Source organism: Callospermophilus lateralis, chromosome 19 (genome assembly GCF_048772815.1).
Source record: "Callospermophilus lateralis isolate mCalLat2 chromosome 19, mCalLat2.hap1, whole genome shotgun sequence".
NCBI lineage: Eukaryota > Metazoa > Chordata > Mammalia > Rodentia > Sciuridae > Callospermophilus > Callospermophilus lateralis.
Genome location: NC_135323.1, coordinates 9285965 through 9307567, shown reverse-complemented (window position 1 = coordinate 9307567; position 21603 = coordinate 9285965). Strand labels below are relative to the sequence as shown.

Here is a 21603-nt window from a genome sequence, read left to right as displayed (position 1 = left end):
GCATAAAAACCTAGGAGTGGAATACTAATCTTGCCTTTATTTGGTTCAGTCCTTTTCCCAGTTCAAATACTGGGATCCACGTTTAGATGAGTGTCTCCAAATGCTGTACACGTATGATCTCTGAGGTGTGGGGGTGCCGAGGTGACCATGGCAATTAAGTGCATCAAGTGGTGTTTCTGCTTTCTGGTGGCTCCCCGACTTCTGTATATTCAGCTCAAGAAGAATGAAGGCAAACACAACGGGCCCCACACTGGGTCTTAAGCCGCATGAGTTGAAGGGGATGCACATGGGCTTCAGGCCAAGGGCAGGAGGTGACCATAGGCACATGCGCTGGTCTCTGACCCCACTGTCCTTTCTAAGGGAGAGATTTCCAACTCCTCCAAACCACTCAACACTGCCAACAAGAAAAGAACTGGTGTGAGCAAATGAAACTCACTGAACACATTCACCCCAAGAGTGAGAGTTCTAAAATGAGGGCAATGGAACCCACCTCAGGAATGTCTGCTTGAGTTCATTCACACACCACAGGCTTAGGAAAGACCCACCTGCACCAGGTACCAGGGTGGGCTCTGGGATACCCTGGTCAACACACTGCTCTCTACCCGCACCGAGCAGAAAAGCGAATGAAGAAAGAGGGGGGGTAAACCAACCTCTGTGCTGGGAAAGAAAAGCAGGAAGGGCCAAAAGCACAATGGGGGCAGTGCATTCTGGAGGGAAAATCAGAGAAGGGCTCCCAAGAGAGCACATCCACGCACAGGCCCAGGAACGCCCTTAGACACCGAGCCTGGCAGCACTGTTACAGTGTCAGGAAGAAGTGAAGGTGCAGAAGGGGGACGGGTAGAGCTGAGTCAGTTCCTCATCTAGACATTATCACCCAAGCACCTTGAGGCACCATATGGGACTCTCAGCTGCAGGGATGAACACACTTTGCCCATGCCAAAGGTCTTGTGTGCTGATTCTCAGAAGAAGTCCACCTCCTCCCTCCCCTCTCTTGGGGTACCAAAATTAAAAACAAAACAAAACAGCAGGGAATCTTGGAGAAATTTCTGTCACTGACAATGGCACAGAGAGACCTTTCTGCCACCTCTCTCTCAAAGCAAGGTTCTTTGAGAACTGCCTTCTCCAGTGACACCCATTCTACTCCCCAGTCAGTGGTAACCCGTATCTCCCCGACTCCTTCCTACAGGCAACAAGCTCAACAGTCTTCTCGTGCATTTAAACAAGTGACAATGTACATGAGCTCACAATCACCACACCTCAGTGGCACTCTTGCTGCTTTTGCTCATTCAACAGATAAACTCCACTGAGCATGGTGGCACAGGTCTATGACACCAGCAACTCAAGGCACTGAGGTCCAAGCATCCATGTTCAAGGCCAGCCTCAGCAACAGAGCAAGACTGTCCCAAAATTTCAAAAAAAAAAAAAAAAAAAAGCAAAAGGACCGAGGATGTAGCTCAGTAGTAGAGGATTTGTCCACCACTACAGTTCAGCCCCATTACTGGAAAAAAGAAAGTCAGTCCTTACATGTTGTCGGGATTTTCCAGCTGAGAAACTCATGGCTTATCTTCAATTTGTAGGCACCTAAAAATACCAGGCATGTGTAAAGAGCAATAGTGACATTGCACAGGCATTGCGGCAGCCCACCTTCTGACACCCGAGAAGTCAGACACTTTTTGTTCTGTTCCCTCTTTATGCCAGGCACCCAAAGCAGCACCTAGCACACAGCAGGCATGCAAGAGGAACGCGCAGAGGAAGTCCACACATATAAAACAGCTGCTGGTGGCACAGACCCAGCAGGAGTGTGCTGAGGACGAGCATCAACATCCGTCCATGGCCCAAGGCAGTGTTGGGCCTCAGCCATCACCCAGTCCACAGGAGCCAGCTCAGCGCTGATCCCCGTAGAACAGAGAGCAACCACAAGCTGGGGTCGAATCCAGGAATGCTCCACGCCCAGCAGGGAAATGCTCACAATACTGAACAATCAGAATCATATACAGCAGCAACTGTAGGTCCCAAAGCCACCCTAAGTGAGTGACTCAGTGCAATGGCAGCTGGTGGGGACAGATGGGCAGCAGACCTTTGCCTGAGGTATCATGGAGCCAGGGAGGTGCCAGCTCTGCTGCTGGCTATAAAAACCACAGTGAGGGTGACTGGTGGGCCAGGAGTCCAGGTCAGGGTTGCTGAAGTGGATTTCACCAGCACATCCATGTTCACACACATGAGATACACCCAAGCCCTGGGCATCAACCACTGTATAGGCGGTCACAGAGCCATTCCAGGCTCCAACAGATCGGGGACAACACAGGACCTGAAGTGGCTCCATGTATTCTACCTCCAGCACATGCCTCGCCTCTTCTTGACCTGGACACACATCCAGCAGACGTTCACCTTCACCCCCCAGACTTCCCATCTGTGCCAGAGGATAAGGAGGGAGGAGCACAGACGAGCAGCCAGCCCCTGGCCAGCACGCACGACACACATGAGGCCAGACTTCCACACGCCTGGCACAGTCTGTGACGTTGCTCCCTGAATGACAGCAACTGCATCTCATGGTATAGTAGAGGACACGGTCTTCTTTGTCCCCCTCAGCACTACCATCAATGCCACATAGCATCTGCTGGACACCGGATGCCAGTAATTACTCATCCTCACAGCAAGTGTAGCTGCCCTTTGAGGAGGAAGAAAATAAAGACCTGAGTGGTTAGGAGTACCCTGAATTTGAACCTATATCCGTTATCAAAGCTTTTACGGCCGGGCATGGTGGTGCACACCTGTACTCCCAGCAGCTCGAGAGGCTGAGGCAAAAGGATGGCAAGTTCAAAGTCAGCCTTAGCAAAAGTGAGGTGCTAAGCAACTCAAGGAGGCCTTGTCTCTAAATAAAATACAAAATAGGGCTGGGGATGTGGCTCAGTGACCTAGTGCATGAGTTCAATCCCAGGTACCAAAAAGAAAAAAAGAAGCCACTACGGTTTAGAGTTCTCTGAAATCTCTTCTTAGAATAGCCTGTTCTAAACTACATAAGGAAAAGGAAACAGGTTCAGAAAAAACGGGAGGCCTGATTCCCAGTCCTGTGCCACGCCCTCCCCTCTGGGATAAGAGCCTGAGAACCCAGTGTGGCCCCTCCCAGTCCTGTGCCACGCCCTCTCTGTAACACTCTTCCTCCCTCTCCAGGGGCAGGTGCCCCTTCAGAGCTCTCTTAAGACAAAGCTTTGAAGAGCCCTGAGACACGGACCCTGCCAAATGAGACACAGACCAAATGAGACCACCTATGCCAGCTAGAACCTAGTGCTGGCAGTGAATTCAATGGTGCAGCTAATCCACCAGGTCTACCCTTTGCTGTCTGTTGGAGCCCTGATAAGTATTTGCAAAAATTCTCCAAGTGTTGAGGAAGCAATTTTGAACATTTGTCCATTATCCAGTTAGGCCATGACACTACAGAGAAGCTGTCATCAGTAGTGGGCTAATCAGAACCAGTCCTTCAACTCACAATCTGCCCTGAGTTCCACTGGAGGGAGGGCACAGGAGGAGGAAGGGCCACTCAGATATCCATACCAGCAGCCTAGGCCACAACAGGCCAAGATTTCAAAGGCCATGTAATGTTCTAGCTTTGCAGTCAACAACTGCTATTTCAACAAAGTACACGATGAACTTGAAAGTCTGTTTTCAAATTGAACAGGTTACAGTTTATCAGTTCTCTGCCTTGACAAACAAAAGGACAAGAGATGTGACCCAATTCTAAGTGGGAGCCCATCTTTCCTACTCAAAGCCTGGGGAACTACAACCAGAAAGCTGTCATACCATGTCCAGGTTCTCAGCATGTAAACGGCCCAGTGTCAAGAGCAAAGCAGGCCTGCAGAGCCCCTGCATGAGGCTCACGGTCAAGGGAGTCAGAAGGCCCCATCATCATGGTGAGTGACACTTTCACACATACAACCTTTTGAAAAATCAAAATAAATGCTAAAAAATCTCTGACAAATAAAATAGTAAAGTTTTAGATAAAGAGCAGTGCTTTACCAACTGGGTTCAGCCCTGCACTCTGAAGGTGGCAGGGCATGCCCAGGAAAGCAAAAGCCCTGGAACACCAAGTCACGGGCACCCACAGTTCAGGTCCTGGGCCCTCGACATGGCTAGCAGGTCTGTCACTGTGGACAGGCTCACGGTATCAGTCTCACCCGCTGTGGTCCTGATGGCACACTGATCCAGGCAGGGTGACCTTCACAACTGCTCACCTGACCTCCTCCCCCTCTGCTCAGACCTGCCACCAGCTTCTGGTAGCCCATTTCTTCCTGTTTGGTAAAGAGGGGCAAATGGGCTGCCAGAAAATGAAATTTGGCAAGCCAATATATCTTGCTCGACTCCCAGGGGATTTTTTTTTAAAACATAGTTACAATCGCCGCCAGGCTGGGGCTGCGGCTCAGTGGTACAACACCTGCCTAGCATGTGTGGGTCACTGGCTTCAATCCTCAGCACCACATAAAAATAAATAAAGGTATTGTGTCCATCTACAATTAAAAAATAAAAAGAATTTTTAAACTTTTAAAAATCAGTTGCCAACATTTTAAAACTATTTTTTTTTTCAAATTTAAATAAAAATCCAGACATGTGGCTTTTCTTAACAAGAGGAATGTTCTGCCAACACAGCCCATGTGCCCAGATGGCGGACAACAGCATGGCCGGGGAGGGGAGAAAGCGCCTGCTCTCTGGCTGGCCTCGCCCCGCGTGCCCATGCAGCCCAGCGCTGGGGTTCAGTGAACATAAGCAGCCACACACTGGCCCTCGGGCAGTTTCCAGTCCAGAGGGAACGTGAGATGCTTAGAGCAGGTAGAATAGAGAACATGGAAGAGACCATGGTGAAGGGAAGTGACACAAGGAGAGCGGGAAGGTGGTGTCCAGTGGGGGAGGGGTTGACACCCGGTCAGGAAAAGGCCGTCAAGAGGGGTTCCAGAGCGAAGGGCCCACGGAGATGAGGGGAACCTAGGTTCAGGCCCGAGGCCCCTCCTCAGTGCCATCTCTTGAAGAATGTACTTCTGCATGCCTCAGCTTCTCGTGTACAAAAGAGCACCCACCTGATGGGGGGCCACAAGGACCAAATGAGACAGCCCATTGCAAACATTTAGCACAGAAATGCTTGACACCTGCTGGACAGCATCACCTCCCTCACCTCCTCCACCGGGAGGACAGAGACCGAGAGAGGGATGAGCCCTTCCATGACCCAGGCTGTCCCAGGCCCTCTGGGACCCTTCCTCACCCCAGGAACATGCTACTTCCTCGCACAATGACAGTGCACTCTGGGACCAGAACGCTCCAGGCTTCTGGAGCAGTCTCCACTTCTTAAAAACATACCTACTTACATTCTCCACATTTCTCCAGAGGGCAGGAAGGCAGGGCCTCCTCTCCAACCCCGACGCCAGGCAGGCACTGCCTGGGAAGTGCAAGAGCACAGCCCTGTCCCCACCTTGACATCACAACTGTGAAACCACACGAATGCCTGAGGAGGCTCAAAACCTAGACAGACACGCGTTGCACACAGAGACCATAAAGTCTAGTTTCCTTAGACTCCAAATCATCAGAAAGCTGAAACAACCAGATTTTTTATAGTGTCACACTATGATAACTGATGTTCGTAATTATGGCCCCGAGGCACAGCACGTTCCTTAACTGCCTTCTAAATTATCGAAGATCAAATTATGTTCGGCACATTTTAGCGTTAAGTGTATTTTAATTATATTCTCATTCTTGGAAAATTAGTAACCCACACGGCTGAAATAGATGATCTAGGCAGCTCTGTGAATAAAACATTCTGGATAAAGCTCAGGATTTCCAGAATGTTCTCACAAAACCACACTCTGCCCTCTTTCTAGGTAAATCAGAGTTTAAAATTGATATCCTGCCTTCTTCCAAGAGAATATGGCCACTTAAATGCCAGCAAATTATGGAGTATTTTTTGAAGTAAGGGGAAAGAAGATGCAATAAAATAGATGAAGGCAACGAGAAAGTTGGAGCCAAATACACACCTTAACGTCTCGACTGTGGTTGAAAATGAACCCATACTTCTGCTGAGCCTCCTAGCAACCAAGGCAAAGAAGAAAATATGACCACTGGTAGCATTCCCAGCATCTAAAGAATTAGATCCGATGACTACTTAGTCAAGAGAATTGTTCTGGTATTTATGCCCAGAGAAATCTCATGCAGAAACAACTCACACCATGCCTTATAAGCACGCACACCGAAAACACGTGATGGTTCTCAGCAGTCTCTGTGTCTCCTAACACCCCGAGGTTGAAACTTTTAGTGCCACTAAAAATGGGTGAGACAGACTGGGCCAGGGGACCGCGGGGGAGCAGGCAGTAAAGGCTGTGATGAACCAGAAGGGGCACGTCACAGCTGAGAACCCAGCTGTAAACTGGCTCTGCCAACTGCTGCCATGTGGCGATATGGGCCCAATGCTTCCCAATCATCTCATCACAAAATAGGTCAAGCATACAGAAGAAGAAACAGCACATACAGGAAATGAGGAGCAGAAAGTAAACGCGTACCTGTGTCCCATTAGCCACTGAGACACGGAACCTTCAGTAGGTTTGAGGCCCCTCCCCCGTGTCGTCATGGCCTCGACATTCTCGCTCATCACCCCTTACTCTTCTGTATGGTGGCCACAGTGTGGCTTCCTTACCCACCTCCTTTCCAGCCCACGGCTCTCACCTCCCCATCACTGTGTCCCGGGGCACTCTTTCTTTACATCACACCCTCACGTCCATGAGGTGCCCCACATGATGTGCCAGAGCTGAACCTTGTCCACTTCATCGTAGCACTGATCTCAATGCTATGCTACCACCCCCACCCCCCATCCTTTTTGTTTTTAAACCTACTTCCTTGCTAGTGGCATGTTAAGTTGTGTACACATTTTGCCACGAGCAATGATCTGAGTATCACTCTGTCTCCCTCCTGGTGCACACAGGCAAGGGTTTCTCTAGCATGGGGCCAAAATCTAGGTGTTCGCCAAACTAATTCTAATTTTAAAAATATGGGGGCTCACTCCATAAGCACAAGCAAAACACAACATGGGCCAGATGCCTCCCTTGGCTGCCAGTGGGCGGCCTGCAGCATGGACGAGCAGCCCCCTGGGGAGCTGCAGAAGAGGCCTGCCATAGGCCGTGAACTCACCCAGGCCGTGTCTGCTTCTGCCCATTAGCTGCCAAGTTCAAGGACAACAGCATCTCATGTTCAGACAACATAAGTTTTGGGCAGATACTTGTGAATGTCATTTCTTGAAAATCAGCTTTTGAGTACTTCTGGGTAGCAAGGAACCTGACCTTACTCTCACTGACACGAGCCCAGAGGCTCCTGGAGAGTCCAGAATGGAAACACCTTTAGAAAGTGTAGACCGGTGAGATTTCTTCCAACATTCATCCATCCTAAAATGTTGCCCCAAGACATTCCCTAATGCTTTCTAAGAGGTATTTTGTAGCAGGAAGTTTCCAAATAGCACAGGAGCTATCATCTGAAGGTCTGTCCCCTCAAAAGTCATACTGAAATTCAAGCCCCCAAACTGATGGTGTGTGCAGTGTGGGGCCTATGGGAATAGATCAGGTTGTGAGCACAGAGCCTTGCAACTAGGGCCAGTTGGTAGTCCCTTTATAGACAAATGTACCCCAGAGCAAAGTGGGGTGGCACATGCCTGCAATCCCACTGACTCGCAGGCCAAGAAGGAGGATCTCAAGTTCAAGGCAGGCTTGGCGAGACCCTGTCTCAAAATAAAAAATTAAAAAGTGGCAGGGATGTGGTTCAGCAGTGAGTAAAATGTCTCTGACTCAATCCCTAGAACTGCAAAGAGTGGGAAGACCTCAGAGGTAGAGTGCTTGCTGAGCACACAAAAGGCCCTGAGCTCCATCCACAGCACCACAAAAACAAAGACAAAAGCACCCAGAGAGACCTCTCGTCTCCTACCACACGAGGACACAGCACTTGAGACACCAGCCACCTTGTTCATGGAATTCCTAGACTGGATACTGTAAGGAATAAATTTCTGTTGTTCGTAAGCTATCCTGTTTATAGTATTTTGCTCTAATTGCCAAAATAGACTAAGATAGTGGGTGACACAATCAATAATAAGTAGAAAAGCACTGTGCCTGTACTAAAAACATGTAAGGCTGCCCCTTCTGAACTGCAGAAGTTGATTTCTATCTTTTGAAAATTGGTTTGACAAAGGCTTACTGGAATGCAGCCACACCGTGGTTCACACTCAGAGGCTTCCTGCTACCTGGGGAAGCTGAGCAGTTCTGACAATGACCTGCCCACAGGGCCCACCATCTGGCCTGCACAGAGCCAGGTGTCCTGTCCCTGGGCTTTCTCTTCTGGTCTCTCAACCTAGCCCTGGCTTAGGTCAGACAACACACATCTAGATTCCAGCAAAAAAGAACCTTATGCACATTAGATCACTTCCTACTTCACCTACTGAGACGGAGCCAGATTCCAAGCAAATCATTTTTTTATATTCAGCGTTTACTCTCAGATAAGAAGCCCTGAAGTGTGATGCAGAGGATGAGGAAGAGTGGCACAATGTCAGATGAGGGAAATGATGGCACCAGCAGGGACACACAACCACACATGACAGAGCACCTCTAAGGACAGGAGTGAGCCAAGCAGAGATGGGGAGCGGGGCGGGGAGCGCAGGCTCTGTGGCTACAGTGAAGGTGGAGTGTTTTAGGAAGGCCAAAGGGGACCCAGAGTGGAAGAAACAGGAGGGTGCTGGTAGGTAAGGTGGGAGAGGGAGGCAGACACAAGAGCAAGGACAGACTTGGAGCCGGCTCAGGGTCAGCAGGTGGAGTCTGCTGACATACTCCAGACAAAAGAAGTTGGTAGTTAGGCCTGTGGTGAAAAATGGCCTGTTTATGACATGCCCCAGAGAGCGGCCACCACCACCACTCAGTACCTAGGTGTGGAGCGAGGACAGAGGAGGACCTAGGTCTTTTAGCTTCAATAACTACTTGAAGGGAGGGTGAGCCATCCGCAGAGATGGAGAAAACTGTAGGAAGGACGTGTTGAGAGGGAAGCCCATGAATCCCACAGTGGTCTGTTCAGTGCCAGGTGCCCTTAGCCCAGCAGTCCTTAACCAAGGCCATTTTCACCACCAAGGGCAGGGTTGGCACCATCTAGACAGAGTTTGGGAGAGAGGGATGCTACTGTCACCCCATGGGTGGAGTCACTAGCATCCTACAAGGCACAGGACAGCCCCCAGCAAAGAACTGCCTAATCCTAAACACCCCTGAAGCCCAGCCTAGGAACCTGCTGTCAATCATGCAAGTTCCCGAAAGGCCAGTGCGAATGGTGTGCACTCGGCTTTTCTCCGTAGTTGCTCTCCTGTATCGCCATGTCCTCCCACTAGCTGTGCTTAGCTGCTGTACTCTGTGGGATTTGGAAAGGGACTGAGGTCAATGGGTCTAAGTAAAAACTGTCAGAAGGATTAACTCATTCAAGGTCAAACCCAAGGCCAAGCAATGAGAAGAGGGGGAGGAGGAGGAAGGAGGTGAGAAGAGAATAGCAGGTCCTCCTCCACAGGAGTGGCCCGAGCTGGGGAAACCAAGAAGCAGCCACAGAGCCCAGGGAGCAGCAGAGGCGCGCCAAGTAGGACGGGCCTTACCCTGTCTGGACAGCGAGGGAAGATGGGGATCCAGAGAGTTCTTTCCACTCATGGAAAAATATGAATTAAAACTACATGGAGCGGACATTGGTCAACTATCAGACCAGAAAAGACCCACGAGACATTTCTATTTATGCCATTAAGAGATTTTTCAGCATGTAAAAAAGGTACAAATATTAAGTCAAGGTAAAATAAAAAAACCCATATTTCTAAATTTGACTTAGAAATGCATGTATGAATTCATAATATATATTCTACTGAGCAATAAGGGAGGGAGAGTGAGGGAGGGAGGGAAAGATTTCCTACCTTTGACAGCTGCAAAGTAATAGGAAACAGTAGCCGACCTAATGAGCAACACTGAACACCTCGTCACCCTCACTGTGAGTATAAATACCTTTTTCTAGCAAAGGAACCAGGGTACCATGAGAAATAGCCTACTCCAGGCCTGGAGCATGAAGGAGAGGAAGGGGCCATGACACCTCAGCTTTAGGTTTTGGTGTTCAGCAGGAGAGCAGAGATCCACTACTCTTAAAGATTCAGAGTCCAACTAACTACCATCCCATGGGCCAAAGACAGGACAACTTGAAATATCACATTAAAATATTAAGTTTAAATATATAAATTCACAGTGCTATTAAAAAAAAAAGCCTACTGGTCACATCTAGAGGATGTACAGGGACCAACTCACTATTCTGAAAAGTGAATAAATGAATGAATCTAAGCCTTGGTTCCCCATCTATCATGCAAAATTAACATAGGTGACAACTGGAAACGCACCAGGAATATTGTACACATGCCACACACAAAACCAATTGACTGTTGTCATTATAACCCACATTGTAACAGCTGCACCTCCAGGGACACCCACACCAACTATCCCTGACAGATGCCACAGGGACGGCACAGCATGTCTGACCTTCCTGGAGGAGAACGGAGATTTTTCTCACTCTCAATGGCAGAGAAATACAGAAACAGTATGTGCATATAAATGGCTCTTGCTAAGGGTCTAAATGTTACAGACATGTTAACTTCTTTACAAAAACACTATGAAAGAGGAACCATTAACATTCTCATTTTACAGATTAGAAAAGTAAAGCCTACAGAAGTTCAAAACTTGCCCATGATCAAGCAGGACACGGCAATGAAGCATAAAATTCCTAAGTCTTGCTCAAACTCTGGCTAAGTGTGAAGCACTGGGGAACGTGACAGAGCAGCCATGCAGAGCCAGGCCCTGGAGCATGAGGGACCTCCCAGAAGAACAGTGCTGCTGTCGGTGCGCCTGTAGCCCCCACTGACCCAGGCATCGCTGACTACGCACTGTGCGGCCACCATCTACATATCAGGCCAGGGCACAAGTGCCACCATTCCCACCGCCCAGCAGGGAAGAGTAAGGTACAGCCAATAGGAAGTTGGCCCAGAGCTGCTTAGGAAGAAAGGTGGACCCAGAACTGAACCCAGTCACCCAGGGTCCGTGGCTTACATTTTAATTCCAGCTTTACTAACATACAACTGACAAAATTGTGTACATTCAAAGTGTACAACACGACAATTTGATATAATCAGGTTAGTTAACACATCCATCATGGCCATGGTTACTATTTTGCATGTGGTGGTGGTGAGGGGCCAGTGGTAAAGAGCACTTAAGGTCTACTCTCCATACAGTATAACTGTCGTCGTTAACAGGACTTTAGAGCCCCAGAATGTGTTTGCACCCTCTGACAACACCTCCCAGGTCCCCACTACAGCCCTGGTGACCACTTGCTGCACTCCCAGTTCTCACCACTCCTCCCAGGGAGGCTGCCTGCAGAGGCAAAACGTGAAGGACCAAGGAGGAAGCCAGGGGTCCAGAGGACAGGACCTCAGGGAATGCCGAACCAAGGGAGAGCTTTGGCTGGGGTTAGCCATTACTTCTGTTTGGGAAAGAATAAAACAATCACATAAACAGAACAACAAGGAAAAGTCAAAAATTCCTCTTCTCCAGCCCAGATTTTGACACTTAGAAGTAGTATCCCCCCGAGCACTGGTTCTCAACAGGGACATTTGGCCAAATCTTTGTTGAAACAAAATTTTCAAGTTTTTGCAAAGATGGTCTCTCTTCTCTATCTTAAAAGAAGATTTTTTTTAAAACCACCTGGAGGGTGTGGGAGAGAAATCGACAGAACCCAATTTCAACCTCCTCTGCTAAAGAAATAGCATCTTTTGCCCACAGCAGGGCACAGAGTTGTCTGCGTGGCCCAGAGGAGCAGCGGGTGGGGCAATGTGAAGTTCCGTGGAGGGAAAAGGAACTTTTCAGCGCGCTTGTCACTGTGCAGGAGCGGCTGACAGTTGACTCTGGCAGGCTGAAAACAGAACCTGTGAGTCACACCAGGAAGCCTGAGGAGACAGGGTATATTCGGCTCTCGGCTTCACCAGTTCTAGAGGTAAAATTTACCTTTTTCAACGGAAGTGGCAGAAAAAGTAGGATACTGAAGGGGGAAATTGGCCACAAGAAAAGCTGTGAGAGTTGTTTTCTGGGAAGGAAAAAAAAAAAAATAAGAAAGTTGTGAGCAACTTGGCAAACCAAAGTTCCTGAGTTGGAGGAAGGGCAAAGAATTCTGGCGGCCTCTCCAAAGATGCCCATGGAAAAGTTGTAAGAGTGGAGGCTGAGCAAGCAGGACTTCAGGGTCCTCTGGCGGGTGTAGGTCTCCCTCACGGGAGCCAGTGACCACACGGCTGGGCAACCTCGTAAAGCCGAAACTGGGGAAGGGAGAAGTGAAGAACCAGGGATATGGGAAGGAAAGGACCCTGTCCCTGGGGGTCTGCCCACCTGAGGCCTGCGCTGAAGGCCTAGAGGAGTCCAGAGCAGTTCCATGGTGGTGCTGCCCTCAGCCATGTGATAGCAGCCAGGAGGAAGTCGGGGAGTCTGCCTGGAACACAGAGGTCCAGCCTCTGCCCAAGAGGAGCTGTCCTCAGCCCCAAGCAAGGGAGACGGGCCGGCAGTCGGGACCAGAAACCAGGGACAAACGGCAGTGCTTTCTGCTGATGCATAAGCTGAAGTCTGCCCAGATTCCTCTCCAGACTGCAGGGTGTGGGGTGGGAGCAACTGTGGGCTCAGCGCCAGGACTCACTCACCCTGCCCATCAGAGCAGGCAGGCCCAAGAGAAGACGAGGCTGCGGCAACCTCACGCCCCTCAGGAGCAATGCTATCTGCGACCCCAGCAGGTCGCCTCCTGATGCACCTCACTCAGAAGGAGAGGGCACCATAATCAACATGTGAGGAGTCTTCATTTGATCCCCAAGGGCTACACATTAGAAATGACTATTCCCAGTCTATAAACGAGGACACCTGAAGCTCTCAGAGCTGAGCAGAAAACAGGCACACACCCACAGTCCTGATTTGGATCCTCGAATTCTGACATTGTCTTGTCATTTGAATTTGTGGCTGTTTTCAACCGAGAGGTTATGAGCTTCAGGTCTGGAATCCGACTCCCAGTCCTACCATCGATTCCACATGTGAACTTAAACATCAGCAAGTTACCATGCCTCAGTGTCCTTCTCTATAAAATGAGGACAGGATAATGCCACCACAGAATGACTGTGAGGATCAAATGATACAAATTGCCCCAATACCCGCCTGGCATAGCACAAGCACTGGACAACTTAACTGAGAGCCAGCCAGCCTGAGAGGGATCCCAGCAATCACTGAGAAGTATACCTGCAGCTTCCCAACACAAGAGAATGGCTCAAAATTAATAAGGAAAAAGGGTTCTTTTTGCTTTCATTTTTTAACCCACTCAAACATGCCCCCAAAGTGGATTAAATAAAAACGTTCAATTTGTTCTTTCTACAGAGCTATTAAATCAAAGCAAGTTATTAGCTGAGCTACATAATTCGCTTGATTAATTTTGCTCTGTGATGAATCAGGAGAAGCAACAAAATCTCAAAGTTGTTCCCAATCCAATTTTGAATGTCTTTAAATCTTGAGAAAAGTCTTTGGCTGGAGGAAGTACACAAAATGCATCTGGAAAAGAAGTGGTAAGCTTCACCTCAGATGAGGGCCCCCACTCTCCTGGTGACATCTTTGTGAGCCAACACACTGAAGAACGAGGTGAAAGGATCTCAGTACCAAGGCTTCAGAACTGTGTTTGAAGCCCAGTGCCACCGCTCCCCTGCTATGTGACCTAGGATCCTCCATACAACCATTCTGAGCCTCAGTTTCTACTAACCCTATCTTCCAAGCCCAGCTCAGAAATGAACATTCCTGTACCATCTTCTGAGACTTCCACTCCTTGCCCTCCATTACCAGCCCCTCTTCTGTCTTGCTTACTGCTACAAACTCCTCTTGGATGGCGCTGACCTTCCATAGGACATGTGTCCCTTAAGTCAAGGGAGAGGGTTGATTCATCGAGATGCCCACAGATGATCTGGCCCCCACCCTTCCTTGTAGTCGTACACCTCCAAAAATGAACCTGTCCGTCAGCCTCCATGGTATCATTTCCCCAGGTACCACCCTGTCCCGGACCTTCATTCACAGTGTCTCAATGGGTGCTTCCCTCTCCTCAGCAGGAGCCAGATACTGCCAGCAGCTCAGACGCAGGAGTGGAACCTAAAATGGCTCTACCACAAGAACGTGAGGCTCTGCCAGGCATGGAGAGACAGACTCTTGCTTTCTCCTCCAAATGTGAACATGGAAGAAAAACTATTTGCCCAGAATTGATCACAGCCATCTGTGCACATGGCGGGAAACGTACCAGAAGGATTTCAACCCAGAAACGGTAGAGCAAGGGCTAGAAAAACAGGAAGCTGGTGACACGGCTCCTGGCCCATCCCTACAGCCAGACTCTCCCTTTCCACAGACCATGAGGACGGATGGTGCTCTGCATCATAACCAGCACCCTGACACCCCAGTGACTCAGACGAAAGTCCATTCCTCTTCTTCCCAAGCCTGCAGTGGACCCTGCAGCACGACAGGGAGGCTCCCCTCTAAGCAGGAACTCAGGGATCCAAGCCAGTGTCACCTTGCAGTGATGCCACACAGAAGCAGGGCTGCAGGACCACCAAGAAAACCCACCTCAACTCTAATGTCCTTCAGCTGAGATGACTCTAACCACATCTGCTTACAGTCCTTTGGCCAGAAATGGTCACACAGTTCCAATCTACACATAAAGGACACTGGGAAATGTGCCTGTCCTGTGTGTCTGAGGAGAGAAAAATGAGGTGGGCCTTGATGAAGTTTAACCTCTGCCAGAACCAGTTTGAGCCAAGTTTTCTATTGCCTGCAATGAAAAGTCTATTAAATAATACATGTGCCAGCCAGGTGGCAGGGACAGTGCTGGAGGCTGGGCTGAGACAGTGAACAAGACACCTCAACAGCCATCACTGCGCCACTCCTGGTAGAGTGGAAGGACATGGGGAAAGAGGTAAATAAGAACAGACGGGATGGGCAAACCCAAAACTAGCGCCACCAGGATCAGGAGAGGAGACACTCAGCACACACGAGACAGCATGGGGTCTGAACCTCTTCTTCAGGGGTGCAGGGGGTGACCAGCAAAGGCTTCCAGGAGGAGATCTTAAAGACAAGAAGTCAGCCAGGGAAAATGGGAAGGGGAGGATCTATGGAAAGAAAACAACGTTCTGGGGAGAAAAGCTTACCTGTGTAAAGGTATACACTTGGGAAACAAACCAGCTCAGAATAAGGTCTGAATGAAGTAGAGCTGAAGACAAGGCAAGAGCCATAGCATGAGGGTGTTTTATCAACACACAACGTACTTCCTGTAGATGAAGTTAGGGAAAAGGTGAACCACTGGAGAGTTTCGAGCAGGGACATGGCCCAAGCAGACCAGCCAGGAGTAGTTCTTTATCGTTCTACCAAGAGCACTGAGCTCAGCCACCCTCCCCCAGTCTCCACAGCTCCACCCCTTAAGCAAAGAGCCCTTGATGTTATGAGCAGGCTCAGCCCACCCAGCACGTAGGACAGCCCTGACCCTTCACCAGGCACATCCAACTCTAAGAGGACCATACCCCCTGAGGCCCCTCAACCAAGACCAGACACTCCTGCTGGGGGCCCACAAGTAGCTTCAAGAAACCACTTCCCACCTCAGGGAGGAAAGCAAATATAAAACAGGACCAAAATAGTGTGGGTCTGAAAAGCTGAAAACCAGCCACTATAATTACAAGTATTTTTATCTGTTGCCCAAAAGAGTGTCGGATCACGTTCCAAGTGTTCTCTGTGGAAGTTCATTTGTGCATTCCCAGTGCTGCAGACCCCACGCCAGGCCCTACCAGCAGTGAGGCCTCGAGGGAAACAGAGGCTCAACAGCACACACCAGGCAGAGCAAATGGCATGGAGCTGAGCCTGGGCACCATCGCCCACTGAGGACGGAGACCATGCCGTGTAGTAGTGGGAATGAGATGCCCAAAGATCTCCTGGAAAAGAGACCATAAGATCAGCAAGGACAAATGCTCTGGGAGCAGGGGGCCTGCAGAGAGGCCCAGTTGTGACCTGCAGCTGTGCATGCCCTGCCCCAACATGATGGGTAACTGGAAGGCCAGGAGAGGAGGAAAGAACCAAGGGCCTCCAAAAGCAAGCTCTGTCCCTTCTGCTGCCCTGGACAGGTCACACCAATGCTCAGGAACAGGCAGAGGACAAGAGGTGTCTGATGGGCCTGGCATCTGAGCAAGCACACAGGTTTATATATGCCGATACGTGCTCACATTGGGAACCATCTGCCAGCTGCCATTTTTCTCCTTGTCCCTTCAATTATCCCCGTGGGCTTGATAAGCTAAGAGCTCGCAGGCTTGCCACTGCTTTCACTGTCCTGACTCCCTTAGCCAGCCGACAAGCAAGTCCCCGCTCCTGTTCCTAGCAGGTACAGGGAAGGCCACAGAGGGTAACAGAAAGAACACCAAGTGTGGAGTCAGCCAAGGTCAAGTCCTGGTTCAACACCGGCGTGGCAGCCTCCTGAACACAGACCAGCGACTTATCACTGCCAAGTCCCAGTTTCCTCATCAATAATGATGCAGCAAACATTAGACAGTCTATGTAATGCAATTAACACAGTGCCTGGAAACAGCAGTCAGCATAAATAGAGGGTCACTATCAACATCATTATCATTGGCATTTGTAGTTGCTATCATTAAATGAATGTCACCAAACCCTAACAGGTTACAGGGTACCAAGTGTAAAACAGACCTCAGAAAGCACCAGTGGGAGCAATTCTCCAGGATTAATGACCCAGTTTTTCCAACTAATAAATTAAAAGTAAAACAGAAAGAGAAGGGGAGATAGAGGTGGGAAACCTGTAGATCAAAAGACAGAAATTCATCCACCAGCTGCCATGTGGCTTCTTATTCAAACACGATTTGAACTGGAAACTTGAACACTCATCAGATGGTCAACGTTAATGAAGAATTACTGTAACTTTTGGGTGTGACTTTTTATTTTAAAATCCACGCATTTTTATGTTAGAAAAAAAAATTACTCCCAGTTATATCAAAAATGTCAGGACCCATAGGGGACAACGTGTAAACCAACACCGCGATGCTCCTGTGTCCAAGGTCCCAATTGATTCGGGAACTTTTGCGTTTTATTAAAATGATGATCACATCCACAGCTCTCTGCAGCATGTCATTATGGGTTTACTTCTTGCCAGCTTGATGCTTAAGCTTACTTATCCATAAATAGCAAACCTGTCGTTATGATGAGAATAAATATTGCTAATATACCTTTTTTTTTTTCCCCACCAATGAGCAAAAACCTTGGGACTACCTACACTCATCCAGTAAGTGACGAGTATCCCAGAACCTGAGAAACCAGTCCACAGCTGGCTGAGCCCTGCCATATGGACAGAAGCAAAGTTCCGTTTGCAGAGGCTGGACAGGCAGTGCTGGGGCACAGGGCGGCAGAGGGAGCAAACAGGGGGGTGCGGAATGCCAAGAAAGACTTAGGGCAGTCAGAGGGCAGCACAGAGAACTGAACTCCAGTGGGCAGGGCGTGGAGGAGGAGACGAAGGGAAGTAACATGTACCGATCTTACTCCTATAAGTTGGGACACTTCAGTGGCAAGCAACAGAAGCAGATTCTAAGCTAAAGTTAGAGAACCCTGACTGTAAACAGCGGGGAAAGTGGGAGCATCTGGCTCAGAAGGAACTGGACCCAGAACAGCTGTGGCAAGTGCAACCCAGGGATACCAGGGGAGCCTCAGCAGGTGCACTGTAATCAGTGTGTGGAACAATGCTTCATGTGGCTTTTGGCCGACCAGATGGCCTCCCCAGCACCTTTGCATTCCTGTGTGACTCAGGAATTCAATCCCAGCTGCCCCATTTCAGACCAAACGCCCATCCTGAGCCAAGGGAGGGCAGAGTGCTTGGATTTTCTGACTCAACAAGGCAACTGAGAAAAGGTAGCCCCCCAAAGGATGTCAGAACCAAGGGAAAAACAGGGGCACAAGGGCACTTCCTGTCTGCTCCAGGTCATAACCTGGATCTTTGCACTCAATCCCCAAAGCAACCCACTAGCAGGTTTTATTGGCTGACTGGGGCTTAATATCCTGGATGGCCTACCCAGGGACTCATGGGAGAAAGTGGCAACCTGAACTCAGTACGACAAGGGACCATGTGTGCCCTGCAGGCCACCAGGTAGAATCAAAGTCCAAATGCCTCCAATATCTGACATTCTTATTGAAGCCAACTGCTAGAATAGAATGCAAAAATCTCCAGAAATGAATCTAAACCAAAGAAATTGCACTGAAAAGATGCAAAGAAGCTGGTGTTGCATCTGTCCTTGAGGGTCCAAGGGCTTTCTCTTCAAAACCCTCAGTGAAAACCAACCCACCTCTTCTGATGCCTTACATCAGAGCCAGGGGAGCTTAAAAAACAAATTCTGAGCACTGTCACTGCAGTCCAAGGAGGGAGGAGCTCTCTTTGCTTCTGCTGTGCTGGGGATGGAACCCAGGGCCTCGCACATGCTAGGCAACCCTCTGCCACTGAGCCACATCCCCAGCCCCAGAAAAACAAAAAAAAATTTTCACCTCCGGTCATTGGCAGTTGATGGTCACCTACTAGTGACAGATGTTTCTGTGGTGCTAACGTTAGGTTCTGAGCTGCCCTACCCTGGGCTCAAGGCCACCAAGAACAAAGGTGCTATGTGAATAGGCAGTGGGGGCGGCGGATTTCTTGATTCCTAAGATGAACACAGAAGTGAAATGCTCAGGAGCTCCCTTCACAGTGGGTGAATCGCAGGTTTGAGTGTCCCAACAGCCGTGTTATCTGACACGAAGCATGGCCTCTTCTTCTGCGCTTTGAAGTGGAAGAGCCTGCGTCAGCCTCTCACAGGCGCTCACTGCTCCACTCCCACAGCGGGTGGACATCAACCCAAGAACAAGGTGGCAGAGCAACAGCCTCAAGCACGGCGACAAGGACTCCATCCAGGAGAGCTGAGGGCTCAGCCAGTGCCTTGGCGTCATGAAAGGCTACGGTTTGTCACACATGGAAGGACACTGGCAGAAACTGGCTATGAAACCAAAGAAGAATGAAGACACAGTTTGGGCAGAATGTGACCTGTGAGGATGTCTCTGCTTCAGGCACATAGCTGGCTGCTCCCAGGGAGAGTCACAGGCTGGTCAGAGAAAGCTTGACCTGAGCCACCAATTCCCCCTATGGCAGCTCAACACTGCCACTGCCATCAGCCAACACCAAGTCTCACGCCCCACTGAATCAGTCTTCACAGAAGGGCTTGTGATGGGGGACAAGAGGCCATGCAGGGCTGGACACGCTCCCCAGTCATAGCTCACCTTCCCTTGAGCTTATCTTAGTTGGAACTCAGGTTGCTGCTTAAGCAGCCCCCTTTGTTTAGGGGTAGTTTAAGAACCACAGAAAGCATGGCATAAAAATAGCATATCAAACTGAGAATGAGCTTAAGGCATCCTCTTCCAGACCCACCCACATACCCCCAACTCCAGCATGTTCCCATTAACAATTAGTAGGTCTTTTTCTGGTTATAAAATTAACTCACTGGAGAAGTCTTAGAAAGTATTGGAAGTCTCCTTATAGACCTCCATGTGAACACGAATCTATAGACATGACCTGTAATACTACCCCCAGCTGAGCACCACAACATCATACACACACAAATAATAAAAACCTTGGTCCCAAGCTTCACCAATGATTGTGCTGACAGTGGATGGTTCATGATAAAATGCTACCGTGCTTAAAGATTTCAGTCCATATTCATCAAGATCACTTTCTTCAGGTACAGACGATGAACATTGTCAAATTTCATCACCTATCCAAATCAATTCTTTTTAATATTTTTAGTTGTAGATGGACATAACTATTTGATTTATATTTTTATATGATGCTAAGGATCAAACCCAGTATCACACATGGTAGGCAAGCGCTCTACCACTAAGCCACAGCCGCAGCCCAGTATCTGGTTTTTCTTCTTTAACCTCTTGGTAAGATGACTTACATGGATGAATTTCTAATGCTAAACCATCCTTCAAATCCTAAATACACCATTTTGTATGTGCATTGAACCTTTAATATGTGGCTGAATTTGAGAAATCTCTTTCTAGAATCTTTGTACATCCTTACCTAAATGAAACAAGTGCATAGTTTTTTTATGCTGTCAGTTTTTAATAGAAGAGTGATATACCCTGGAACCGAGACACATACATGCACGTTCAGAACGCTGTGAGGAAATGCAAACAGCAGAAGGCTCTCTGTGGGTGCCCTGAAAGTGTTCCTGGAAATCGCCATGAAGCCATGGAGGCCCAACATCACCAGGGAAGCCGTTCTTTGATTGCTTTTTCAACTTTCAAGCACAGCTTTTTGGCTCTTTCGGGCAGTGGGCCTCACCCTCAGTTGAATTTGGCATCGAACGCCATTCTAGGACACAGCCCAGCTCACCCACATCTCCAGCTCAGCAGCGCAAGCCTGAATGCAGTGTTCTCTCCTGCCTTTATCCTCCAAATCTGAGTTTCATTTATTTAACTTCTAATGGTACATATGTGTGCTTTCCTTCATTTCCTTACCGTAAGTGCCAGACGTTTCCAATTAAGTGACATTTTTCAAAGAATCAACTCCACTTTCCTTTGTCTATACTGGTTTTATCTCTGTTTTGTTCTGTTGTGGGGGGTGGGGCTTGATTGGTCGTCTTGCTAGTGGCTCCATTTTAGCAGACTAGGCCTTGTCCCCAGAGGTTCCCAGAGCAGAGATCCAAAATAGATGTGCAGCCTCCTCCCAGGGAACCTTACCTCAATGAGCTTCCTTTCGTAAGAGCTTGCGAGCTCTTCAGCAACCTCTCCTGGCTTCTGTTCAGGGACTGTAACTTCGCCATCAACGTTCCAAAGATTTGGCACAACTTTAGGAAAAGAAAGACAGTCCATAAGAATATTACCACTAATCAGAAGTTACTTTCCCAGTTTAAAAAAAAAAAAAAGCTTCCTTCCCAAATGGCTTCTCCAGAGAGAGGAATTTGTAACACTAAATCATCCTTCAAATCCTAAATACACAAGCCCCACCCCATCAGGCCACCGCCCTGCTTAGGCTCCGGGAGGAGCAGCCACCCCAGCTGCAGGGTCTCGGGCCTTTCGCGCCTCCCGAGCCTCTGACCCTCCCAGGTTGCTGTCTCTCGGTTCTGAACCGTATGTATGGCACGAATTTGGCATGAGACCAGAGAGACCGAAATGTAACAGACTTTTCTCCTTTCCCAGATACGTTTATTTGAGCAATTTTAGGTGGGAGAGATCCAACAAGGCGGCGGACACGGAGGTATCAAGTCTCTGACCTCTCCAGCTGCACGGGCATAGGGAGTCTTAAATCGATTAAATGCCGTTTGCTCAAGATCACTAGGCATTGCTGAGCTAACGTGGATCTGGGGCGAATAGCCTGCTCCTATCAGAACACACACCAAGCCCGGAGCCGCCGAATCCAGGCTCCCGTTCACCTGCGTCTCCCGCAGACAAACTGCTCTGGCTAAGTGCTGAA

General features: G+C 49.0%; 1 protein-coding gene across 3 annotated transcripts in view; it reads right to left on the bottom strand.

Moving 5' to 3' along the window:
* The window catches only part of Snx29 (sorting nexin 29), a 389526-nt gene that overhangs the window by 160151 nt on the left and 207772 nt on the right, over nt 1-21603 (bottom strand). For all 3 annotated transcript variants that reach the window (XM_076839902.2, XM_076839903.2, XM_076839904.2), the window contains one exon: nt 20871-20977. In XM_076839902.2, the coding sequence (XP_076696017.1) occupies nt 20871-20977 (107 nt within the window). The remainder of the gene's footprint in view (nt 1-20870; nt 20978-21603) is intronic.